The 12,227-nt window shown below is 42.3% G+C and overlaps 2 protein-coding genes across 3 annotated transcripts in view; both read right to left on the bottom strand.

Annotated features, from left to right (window-relative positions):
* The window catches only part of LOC112231940 (zinc finger protein 583), a 969,163-nt gene that overhangs the window by 30,326 nt on the left and 926,610 nt on the right, over window positions 1-12,227 (bottom strand). The window lies entirely within an intron of this gene.
* LOC112231924 (zinc finger protein 777) lies at window positions 1,470-11,321 on the bottom strand. The gene is made up of 6 exons (XM_024398722.2): window positions 10,800-11,321; window positions 10,303-10,433; window positions 7,806-7,967; window positions 5,427-5,588; window positions 5,196-5,307; window positions 1,470-2,541 (listed from the first exon to the last, which is right to left on the bottom strand). Exons 1-6 carry the CDS (start codon window positions 11,056-11,058, stop codon window positions 1,583-1,585), a joined length of 1,785 nt encoding a protein of 594 aa, XP_024254490.2. The 5' UTR covers window positions 11,059-11,321; the 3' UTR covers window positions 1,470-1,582.

Raw genomic sequence — 12,227 nt, 5'->3', positions numbered from 1 at the left:
TCTGCAAGCTGTTACTGTCTTAACGACCGTTCAACATGTGCATGTTCATTCATTAATGGTTCATTGAACGAGCATGGGAAAGAGTGTTTAAACCCTTCACAATGAAGATCTGTGAAGTTAATTCGTAAAAATGTATGTACTGAGAGTTTATGTACACTGAACAAAAATAAATGCAACATGTAAAGTGTTAGTCCCATCTCTCATGAGTTGAAATAAAAGATTCCAGAGATTTTCCATACACACAAAAAGCATATTTCTCTCATTCTATGCATACATTAGTTACATCCCTGTTAGTGAGCATTTCTCCTTAGCCAAGATAATCAATCCACCTGACAAGTGTGGCATATCAAGAAACTGATTAAACAGTATGGTAATTACACAGGTGCACCTTGTGCTGGGGCCAATAAAAGGACACTTTAAAATGTGCAGTTTTGTCACACAACACTTGCACAGATGTCTCAAGTTGAGGGAGCCTGCAATTGGCATGCAGACTGCAGAAATATCCACCAGAGCTGTTGCCAGGCAATTGAATGTTCATTTCGTTTTAGAGGATTTGGCAGTACGTCCAACCGGCCTCACAACCGCAGACCACGTGTAGCCATGCCAGCCCAGGACCTGAGCATCCGGCTTCTTTGCCTGCAGGATAGTCTGAGGGGGTGCTGAGGAGTATTTTCTGTATGTAATAAAGCCCTTTTGTGTGGATAAACTCATTCTGACTGGCTGAGGTCACCCATGGCTGCAAGGTCCACCCATGGCTGCACCCCTGCCCAGTCATGTGAATCCATAGATTAGGGCCTAATTAATTTATTTCAATTGACTGATTTCTATAACTCAGTAAAATCTTTTAAATTGTTGCATGTTGCGTTTTATATTTTTGTTCAGTGTATAAATTACTGTGTACAAAACATTATGAACACTTGTTCTTTCCATGACAGACTAATTACGTGAAAGAAATATGATCTCTTATTGTCATCACATCAATCAGCATAGATGAAGGGGAGGAGACTGGTTAAAGGAGGATTTTTAACCTTGAGACAGTTGAGTCATGGATCGTGTATGTGTGCCATTCAGAGGGTGAATGGGCAAGTCAAAATATTTAAGTGCTTTTGAACGGGGTATCGTATTAGGTGCCGGGCGCAACAGTTTGTGTCAAGAACCGCAATGCTACTGGGTTTTTCACACTCAACAGTTTCCCATATGTATCAAGAATGGTCCACCAGCCAAAGAACATAGACAATTTGACACGACTGTGGGAAGCATTGGAGTCAATATGAACCAGCATCCCGGTGGAATGCTTTCGACACTTTGTAGAGTCCATGCCCCTACGTATTGAGGCTGTTCTGAGGGCAAAATGGGGGGTGCAAATAAATATTTGGAAGGTATCCTTAATGTTTTGTACACTCAGTGTATATCACAATGTCTGGATGCAATATTCTACCGAGGAATTTCAACACTGAAATCTGTCATTCCAAATGCATCTGTGGATCTTTTCTGCTGACAACAATGAAAATTATTATTTCTCTTTAATGCTGGGTTTAATCTAAACCTCAGAAGGTATTGAGTGATACGGTTCCTTTCTATGTCATAGAGTGGAATGGTCTTTCTGCTGGTGTATCCTGAGGTTGCTCCTCTCTGAGAACCTCTTCCTGCATTGCGTACAGGCGAATGGCCTCTCTCCCGTATGAACCTTCAGGTGCCTATTCAGCTGGTGCTTGCGGGAGAACCTCTTCTCACACTGGGGGCAGCTATATGGTTTCTCCCCGGTGTGGACCCTCTGGTGCCTCTTCAGGTCACCAGTCTGAGCGAAGCACATGTGACACTGGGTACAGCTGAAGGGTTTTACCCCTGTGTGGACCCTCTGGTGGATCTGCACCTGTTTAGGGAAACTGAAGGCTTTCCCACAGAAAGGACACGGGAAGCGCTTCTCTTTGCCACCAGATCGACTGACAGCATTAATACTACTACTGTCATTTGTCAATGGGCTTGTGTACCCATTTAGTGTTGAGGCACTATTGCCTGAGGTATGGTTTAACATTAGGAGAGTGTGAGGAGGATGAAGGCCAGGAAGTGTCTGTGTTGTCGCAGGGTCCATGTTCCAGTTGATAGATCCTATAGAAGGCAGGCTGAAGGCAGCACCTGTTAGGGGGGTAACCTGAGGCGCCATCAGTCTCTCTGAATCACAACTATAGGAGCAGGACGGCGCATCGCTAGCTGAGTCTGTGTCTGTTCTCTCCAGCTGCATACGGACACCTCTCTGTCCCCGTGGACCAAATCTACACCTCCCCCTGGTCTCAGCCAGTCTGTTGTCATGGAGACTAAGTTCGTATGTTGTTTTGTGTTCCACTGTCTGTTTCTGGCTGTGGTTAACAGTGTTGTTCACCAGCCCAGAGTTGAGGGCGCTATCCCATCCACTGTCTTCCACTATGTTGCCTCTGGTCCTGGCCTGCTCAGTGATGTTGTCCCCTGGGCCCTTGGCTGCACCCGTCTGAGTTTGGGAATCCAAGATGGCCCCCCAGTCTCTGTTAGCCTCTAGCCAACCAACTGTAGGAAGAGGTAAAAAAAATTACTCTACAAACATGGCAGAGAACTCTACATATGGAGATTAAGTCAATTACCTGGTCAAGTTCATACATTATAATGTGTGTTTTTGTATGTAAACATAAGTTGTATTGATTTAATTTTGTGAATGAATAAAAAAGAACAGCTAGGCGCATCACTATTCATTGAGGTATATTTATTAGCAGTGACTACTTTTTGACCATAGCCGAGATGGCATTCTATTCACTCTAATTATGCTAAATTCTCTGAGTAAATCGTCTAACATTTGAGCCATATGGTAGAGATGTTTTTCTGCTGTAAATCATTTTTGAATTGACATTTTATTAAACCATGAAAAAAAAAAAAAATGTATGGGTGAACATGTCATGCCAAATAGTGTCCCGCAGCATCACAATGGGATTCCATGAGTTCTAGCTTCCACTGCTAGGGCTGTTGCTCGAACTTGCAAAATTTTGACCGGCCTACAATAGCATGCTATTGTTTTTCTGATGTCATGTACTATTGAATGGACATCTTGTTATAAACCTTGAATGAAAACAATTGTGAACATCCAATATTATGTTCTAATATGTACAGTCACCTCATTATAAATATAAGCATAAAAGACTATAATAAAAAATACTGAGCTATATTACATGCTCAAAAAATGATCATTTTATAATAACACAATCGGTCAAAGATTTTGTTTACAAGTCATTTAAAAAAATCTTATAGGCGTCAAAGTTATTGGCACACGTTTTCAATACTCCAGCCCCCTCCCCTTGCGAGGATAACGACACAGAGATTTTTTCTAAAATTATTTATGAGATTGGCAATGATCATAGACCATTATTCCATACAGAATCTTTCCAGATCCTTGATATCCTTTGTGCTTATGGACTGCCCTCTTCAATTCAAACCACAGGTTTTCAATGGGGTTGAAGTCCAGAGACTGAAATGGCCATTGCAAAATGTTGATTTTGTGGTCCATTAACCATTTTTTTTGTGGATTTTCATGTGTGCTTGAGGTTATTGTCTTGCTGGAAGAGGCAGAGGGCAGAGGCAACAAGGTTTTTGGCAAAAAAGGTTCATGATGTCGTTGACCTTAACAGGGGCCCTAGGACCAAAGGAAGCTAAATACTAGAGGTCGACTGATTTATGATTTTTCAACGTGGAGACCGATTTATTGGAGGACCAAAAAAGCAGATACAGATTAATCTGCCACTTTTTTACATTTAAAATTTGTAATAATGACAATTACAACAATACTGAATGAACACTTATTTTAACTTAATATAATACATCAATAAAATCAATTTAGCCTCAAATAAATAATGAAACATGTTCAATTTGGTTTAAATAATGCAAAAACAAAGTGTTGGAGAAGAACGTAAAAGTGCAATATGTGCTATGTAAGAAAGCTAACGTTTAAGTTCCTTGCTCAGAACATGAGAACATATGAAAGCTGGTGGTTCCTTTTAACATGAGTCTTCAATATTCCTAGGTAAGAAGTTTTAGGGTGTAGTTATTATAGGACTATTTCCCTCTACCATTTTGTATTTCATTAACCTTTGACTATAGGATGTTCTTATAGGCACTTTAGTATTGCCAGTGTAACAGTATAGCTTCCGTCCCTCTCCTCGCTCCTCCCTGGGCTCGAACCAGGAACACAACGACAACAGCCACCATCGAAGCAGCGCTACCCATGCAGAGCAAGGGGAACAACTACTAGAAGGCTCAGAGCGAGTGACGTTTGAAACGCTATTACCGCGCACTAACTAGCTAGCCATTTCACTTCGGTTACACCAGCCTCATCTCGGGAGTTGATAGGCTTGAAGTCATAAAAAGCGCAATGCTTGACGCACAACGAAGAGCTGCTGGCAAAACACACGAAAGTGCTGTTTGAATGAATGTTTATGCACCTGCTTCTGCCTACCACCGCTCAGTCAGATACTTAGATACTTGTATGCTCAGTCAGATAATAGATAATATCTAGTAATATCATCAACCATGTGTAGTTAACTAGTGATTATGATTGATTGTTTTTTTTTATAAGATAAGTTTAATGCTAGCTAGCAACTTACCTTGGCTTACTGCATTCGCGTAACAGGCAGTCTCCTTGTGGAGTGCAACGAGAGAGAGGCAGGTCGTTATTGCGTTGGACTAGTTAACTGTAAGGTTGCAAGATTGGATCCCCCGAGCTGACAAGGTGAAAATCTGTCGTTCTGCCCCTGAACAAGGCAGTTAACCCACCGTTGCTAGGTCGTCATTGAAAATACGAATGTGTTCTTTAACTGACTTGCCTAGTTAAATGAAGGTATAAAAAATAACATTTTATTATTATTATTAAATCTGCGCCCAAAAATACCGATTTCCGATTGTTATGAAAACTTGAAATCGGTCCTAATTAATTGGCCATTCCGATTAATCGGTCGACCTCTACTAAATACCCCCATAACATCAAAGATCCACCATCATATGCTTCTGTTTTTCGACGCCAAAGAGCTCTATTTTCATGTCATCTGACCACAGCACTTTCTGGAGTTTGCTAAATGGGATTGGTACTTGGATTGAAACCGGTACTATGAGGAACTAGCGTCTCGTAGGAGTGACACCACCTGGCGATAGACAATGTGCTATATGTATTTCTCCCTTACCTTGCCCACCCATCTTTAGTCCACTCAGCAGGTCAATGCTCTCTGGTCGGTCTTCTACTGCCTCGTCTTTGACTAGCAGCAGATCAGGCATCCCATCCTCCATGTCTACTGACTAAGAGATACAGTGAGGATGTTGGGTCAAGAAATATGATATGAGCACCCTGCTATGGAGAGGCTTTGTGGATACGAGACCTGACCTAATACCATTCAGACAGTTTACAGTGGGCTCACCTCAGGGAGACCGTGTGTGGTCCTGTGCTGCTCAGCTGGTTCCTCTGTGTGTTCAAGAGGTGTAGTCTGGTTGTCCTCCATGACCATAGTCTCCTCAGGGTTCCCCAGACCCTCCTCACTGCCCTCTTCCTTCACCAGCAGCACCTCTGGACCCTCCTCCTCCTGAAAGAGAAAGGTGATACACTCCCTCAGGTAAGTACACAGATAATAAACACACTTTCAACATGGAGTGTTGACCCATCCCCACTACGTTGGAGTCCTGTACTGTAGTTACAGAATGACTTCATTGCTGTTAAACCCATCATGGTGGACATAAATATGTTGTGGATAAATGAGTCAGCTATGATAGGTTAGTCAGGTTTGTCTGACTTATGTTGACATGTACAGTAGGTGTTTGTTAGTGTGTGGGTATGTGTAGGTAGATGTAGTAAGTGTATATTGGTTATAACTGCTGTCGGTGTATGGAGAAAGATGTATACTAAAGAGTTTCAATGAAAGTCTTACAAAATGGGACTTTTCATTATGTTTATTAAACAAAGAAGTTTTAAATACACCATGAAAACCACAGGTTGAGTCAGCATGAACTTATTCAAATTAAGTAGTTGAATGGAATAATGAAACTGAACATCATATAGGCTACACTGTAAAAACACTATGTAACAGACTTTTTAGGCATATACATTAAGTGTAAAAAACATTAGGAACACCTTCCTAATAGAGTTGCATCACCCCCATTTTGCCCTCAGAACAGCCTCAATTCGTCGGTGAATGGAGTCTAAAAGGTGACGAAAGCATTCCACAGGGACGCTGGCCCATGTTGACTCCAATGCTTCCCATACACAGGAAACTGTTGAGCATGAAACTGTTGAGCTTCTTTTGTCGTACCCAGCAGCGTTGCAGTTCTTGACACACTCAATCCGGTGCACCTGGCACATACGACCATACCCCGTTCAAAGTCACTTAAATCTTTTGTCGTGCCCGTTCACCCTCTGAATGGAACACATGCACAATCCATGTCTCAAGGCTTAAAAATCCTTCTTTAACCAGTCTCCTCTTCATCTACACTGATTTGAAATGAATTTAACAAGTGATATTAATAAAGGATCGTAGCTTTCACCTGGATTCACCTGGTCAGTGTTATGGAAAGAGCAGGTGTTTAATGTTTTGTACACTCAGTGTATATACACCTTATATCACAATGTCTGGATGCAATATTTAACATTGAAATGTGCTACTCTCGTTATTTAAAATTTATCTGTGGATATTTTCTGCCAACAACAAATTATATTTTGTCTTTAATGCAGGGTTTGATCTAAACGTCAGAAGCTATCGAGTGGGATGGTTTTTCTGCTGGCGTATCCTGAGGTATCTCCTCTGAGAACCTCTTCCAGCAGTGCGTACAGGCAAAGGGCCTCTCTCCCGTGTGGACCTTCAGGTGCAGCTTCAGCTGGTGCTGGTGGGAGAACCTCTTCTCACACTGGGGGCCGGGTTCTCCCCTGTGTGGACCCTCTGGTGCCTTTTCAGGTTGAATGAGTGGGAGAAACTGACCCGGCAAAGGTGGCAGCTGAACGGTTTCTCCCCTGTGTGGACCCTCTGGTGCCTCTTCAGGTTTCCAGCCTCAGCGAAGCGCATATGACACTGGGTACAGCTGAAGGGTTTCTCCCCTGTGTGGACCCTCTGGTGCATCTCCACCTTCTGGATGCAGCTGAAGCCTTTGTTACAGAACATGCAGAGGAACCGTTTCGCTTTACTATTGCCTGACGCTGCGGCCCCTCCCTGGGCCCTAGCCCTGTCGTTTGACTTCAATACCTGATCAAAAAGGACGCGGCCATGCGAATCACAAGGCCCCATCAACTTGGACACTGGTTCGCATTCCCTTAACATGTGTAAAGCGGAGTGGGTCGCGACATTTAGATTTGTCTCTAAGCTTTCCCCGTAGTCTAAGAATTCACCGGTGTTGCCCTGTGAGTGTTGTTCTCCTAAGTGAGTTTCGTCTGGATTCCATGTCAGAGGAGCGTCACCCTCCACTTTCACAGTCATCTCATCTAAGACCAGACCCTCCCCTTTCTTATCTAGGCACCCTTCAGAGTATACACTACTACTGTACTGGTTCCAGTCCCCTCTCATTGCATTAGTCTGTTTATCTAGACCCACAGGCATGTCACCAGGTATCATCTCTGTAACATATGAACAGGATGGATCATTTCCAGTCTGTAACGCGTCACCTGAGTCCCGGTGGGACAGAACCGTCCTCGGGCTCAGGTTACCGTGAAGTAGATACTCTGAGCGGGTGGGAGGAGGACAGCCCAGTTGCTCCAGCACCGCTAAAGTCTTTGTATCTGTCTCTGACTTGAGGACGGTGTTCTGCGTTCCACTGACCTCCGTGACGCTGCGTCGGCTCCTGGGCTGCACTGGGGTGGTGGTGAGGTCCTCCATGGCTACAGGGGGTGCCACTCCAGTCTGGTTGTCTCTGCTGTGTTGTGGGTCCTCCTCTCCTTCAGACCTTTCCAGCTTGACCCCAGGACCTGCAGCATCTGCAGACTGACACAAGGAGAGGTTATTATGATAGTCCTGCCAGTTTCCAGTCCCATATGGTTTTTGAACGGGCTTCAAGCTTATATCATCAAATTCATGAAAACGCGGCCCTAAGATATATAAAATTATATTCGTATTCATTTGATCAAATCCAAAAACATTTGACGCTCAAGAAGTAAGACACATTGGCAAAAGTTAGTCTCATTTGAACTACAACTCAGCAGCCTTGTTAATATTCTTGCGTGAGTTGAGGACTCACAGGACAATAAAACCCTGTTAGTTAGTTGGTTTTATGTCTTTTATATTAAATTACACTGGAACCTTTTAACTGAACGTTGCCAGCCAGTACTTTTTAAAAAGGCAACAAAGAAAAAAGGTTTTTAGACAGGCAAACTGTTGAAAGACAAAGACTTGTACAGCTGGTGGGAGTTGTAGTTCTAATTGAACAGTTCTAACTTTTCGGCTTTGTGCTTCTTGACCGTCATAAGTTGAAAACCGGTATATGGTAACTAAATTCACTCGGAAACACATTGTCTTATATGACTGCGTTTTATGAATTTCACAATGCAAATTATTAACCTACAAAACGAGGAACAAGAAAGTACAACTTTCATGGTGCATTAGGCAACAATGGGCTTGTTTGAGTGGTAAGAAACCCACTAGACGCAAGTCGAGGAGTGAAATCGGGAGGTGCATCTGCCACAGCCAAAAGTCAGGCACTGTAGTGGTTTTCCAACAAGGCCCAGATCAACATGGCACATGTCCAAATAGCTGCTATTGTTTATAAAAGTTTGTCTGTATGAATGTCAAAATAAACTTTTATATAACCCCATATCACACACTCAAACTGGAAACATAACACGTGTACAATTCGAGACGTCTCACATCACTTTACATTTTGTACCTTTGAAATGTGGCAAACTTAGTTCCTTTTTCAGCCACATATTTGGCCACATTTGCATGGGTCAAACAAAAACACCCTAATGATTGCTTGACCAATAGCGCCTCCCACAATGTATGTGACGGCTTCATGGCGACTTGAAGTAGAGAGGAAGAGGCAACGCTAAAGGGATAAGTGGGCATACAATCTCTTCTCCAGGAGGTGGTGTTTCTTTTTTTGCTCACTAAGTGTAGAGTTTTTATATGGAGTTCAATGCGTGTCAAATTTGGTTAACAAAAATTGCCATGCCATATTTGCTACATGTGGCTTACTTGATTGAATAGAATTGTTGTAGTAGGTTTTGAGTGTACTGATATACACTGAACAAATGCAACATGGAAAGTGTTGGTCCCATGTTCCATGAGCTGAAATAAAATATCCCAGAAATGTTCCATACACACACAAAGCTTCTTTCTCTCAAATGTGCACAAATGTGTTTACATCCCTGTTAGTGAGCATTTCTCCTTTGCCAAAATAAACCATCCTCTTGACAGGTGTCATTGCACAGGTTCACCTTGTGCTGGGGACAATAAAAGGCCACTACAATGTGCAGTTGTCACACAATGCCACAGATGACTCAAGGTTTGAGGGAGTTTGCAATTGGCATGCTGACTGCAGGAATGTCCAACAGAGCTGTTGCCAGATAATGAAATGTTAATTTCTCTACCATAAACCACCTCCAACTTTGTTTTAGAGAATTTGGCAGTACGTCCAACCAGCCTCACAACCACAGACCATGTGTATGGCGTCGTGAGGTGAGCGGTTTTCTGTCAATGTTGTGAACAAAGTGCCCCATGGTGGGGTTATGGTATGGGCAGGCATAATCTACAGACAACGAACATCCTGGAGTCAAGCTGGAAAGGTCTGAAGAAGAGGACTCACAACACAGCAGAGACAACTAGACTGGAGTGGCACACCCTGTAGCCACGGAGGACCTCACTACCACCCCAGTGCAGCCCAGGAGCCGATGCAGCATCACGGAGGTCAGTGGAATTTGAATGCACAAAGATTGTCATGAGATCCTGAGGCCCATTTTTTAGAGGTATCTGTGACCAGATCTGTATTTCCAGTTGTGAAATCCATAGATTAGAAATTTTAGGGATAATTTTTCAGCTCATGAAATATGGAACTAACAGTTTGTTGCATTTATATTTTTGTTCTGTGTAAATATTATTCGCAACAGAATAAATAATGCTGTAATTGATAATTGTACACCCAATGTAGGCTACTGACCCTTAAGAATTTGATAATGTCATAGTGAAATCTCACAAGCTCCCCTATGGCAGATAAATAAGGATGTCCATGCCAACAAGTGAATAGCTGAGGGGAGCCTTTCTGAAATAAACTGGCCACATTTGAATTACATAGTAAGTCTTTTTTATGCAACACTATTACACTAACTTCTATCACAATAACATGCTGGGTTGCGGTTCCACTCCCCTCATCAACAGTGATTGGTTGGTCATCTCTCCATCTATTTTGTACTGTTGGCTTCACAACACTGCTGTGGCCTCCGGGGAGATGTCCCTCACCTGAGAGAATGATTGAGGGAAAAGAGGTGCTGGTTAGCTACTGTCAATGCTAATTGGTATATTGTACACTATTGACAAGATTTGGCAAGGATGTAAGGTAACTGCTCATAACTTCTTAATATACTATTTATCGATTGATGTATGATCCATGCATCATACTGTTTTCATTGAGTAAATAATAGAAAATGCAGTAAATCAAGTATCTGGCTAGAATGTCTTTGCACAAGATAAGTAATCAGAGGAATTACTGCACACTATTCAAAAACTGACCAAGACCCAATTCTGGGTAACACATATAAACACGTGTACAGAGAGGAAAGGGGAGACTGGCACTAAGCTATCTATGAACTGCGACGGGAAACGTACCTCTTGCTATGCTTCTGTATCGGTCAAGGATTTTGACACTGCTGGGACGACTGGGTAGTATGCGTTCCCGTGACACCTTCAGTTCAAGTAGCTGTAGTTTCCTCCGTAATGTCCTGTTTTCTTTCTGGCTTTGAGAAATTTCCAAACGAAACTCTGCATAGTCGTCGTCTACGAGTTTACAAATCTCTGCCACGGCTGCATTTGCTAGCACCTCCATGACGGAGGCTATTTGAGTGTGAAAAACCATACAGTTAGCCATTGTTAGCTAACGTTATCCGCTAGCTAGCGTTACCTAGCTAGATAACAACATACATAAAACCAAGTCCTCTATCCAACGCGAATTAAAGACTACATGGGCTAAGTATGTGATGCAGTGCGGTTAAATGTATAATATTTTGAGTTCCATGGTGTTAAACAACAACAATTTTAAAAAACGTTAACGTGGAAATGTTTATTGTTCACTTCCGTTTACACCGAAAAGAAACTGCGTCATAGCTCAAAGGGTGTGGTTAAATGAAAAGGGTACGCTCGCAGGTTGTGTGTGGTTCAGCTGTTTGCTCAGCCGCACCCCCAATTGCTAATAACTTATCTGCAACCGCCCGATATGTGATAAAGTGAAAATCGGAGGCCTGCACCCGACCCTAACCCGCAAATATGAAAAGGTGGCGAAACGATTTTGACAGGGGCTGCATTTTTTTTGTTGCCTAATTTAGATCTGTTTCTACTTATTTCCGACATTTTGGTAGGGTATTTGTTAGTCAACGTATAATGGTGTACATGTAGCTTGTCTCCTGTCATATTACAATCATTTCGCAACACCCACAATAACTGTTAAAAAAAATATTTGACCTAAACTTGATTTTAATATGTTGCCCTAGAAGACGAAATAAACCCTTGCTCGTCATAAATGATGGAATCAATGTTTCAATGGGTTAATTTTTCACTGATATCTCTGCTTCTTTCGCTGAGCAAAGCCCAGTAAGAAAATGAAAAATCAAAAAGATTTTCTGTGCAAAATTTCCAAATGACACGCGGTAGTAAGGAAATGGAAAACGACCAACATGTTTCTGATAAGACTTCCGTTCGGCTTGGATGCATATTTTTGATGTGATTTACTAGGATCCACATTAGCCAACGCCAATGGCGACAGCTAGTCTTAATGGGGTCCGACACAGGGACAAATACATTAGACAAGTCTTAACAATTTACATCCGTTTAACATGTAGTGTGTGCGTCTATCAGTTACACATACATGTCAGTACAACAAGTAGGTCATATAAGGGTGAGGCGTTGTGCCGTGAGGTGTTGCTTTATTTGTTTTTTGAAACATGTGTTTTAAGTCCTATCAGCTTTTATGATGCTAAAAAAACTAGCACCTCTACAGACAGTATTTAACTATATTTCTCCATTCCGGTTCCAAAGTCAAAA

This window comes from Oncorhynchus tshawytscha, linkage group LG34 (genome assembly GCF_018296145.1).
Source record: "Oncorhynchus tshawytscha isolate Ot180627B linkage group LG34, Otsh_v2.0, whole genome shotgun sequence".
Lineage (NCBI taxonomy): Eukaryota > Metazoa > Chordata > Actinopteri > Salmoniformes > Salmonidae > Oncorhynchus > Oncorhynchus tshawytscha.
Note: the sequence above shows the minus strand (reverse complement) of the source record. Positions and strands in the feature narration are given on the sequence as shown.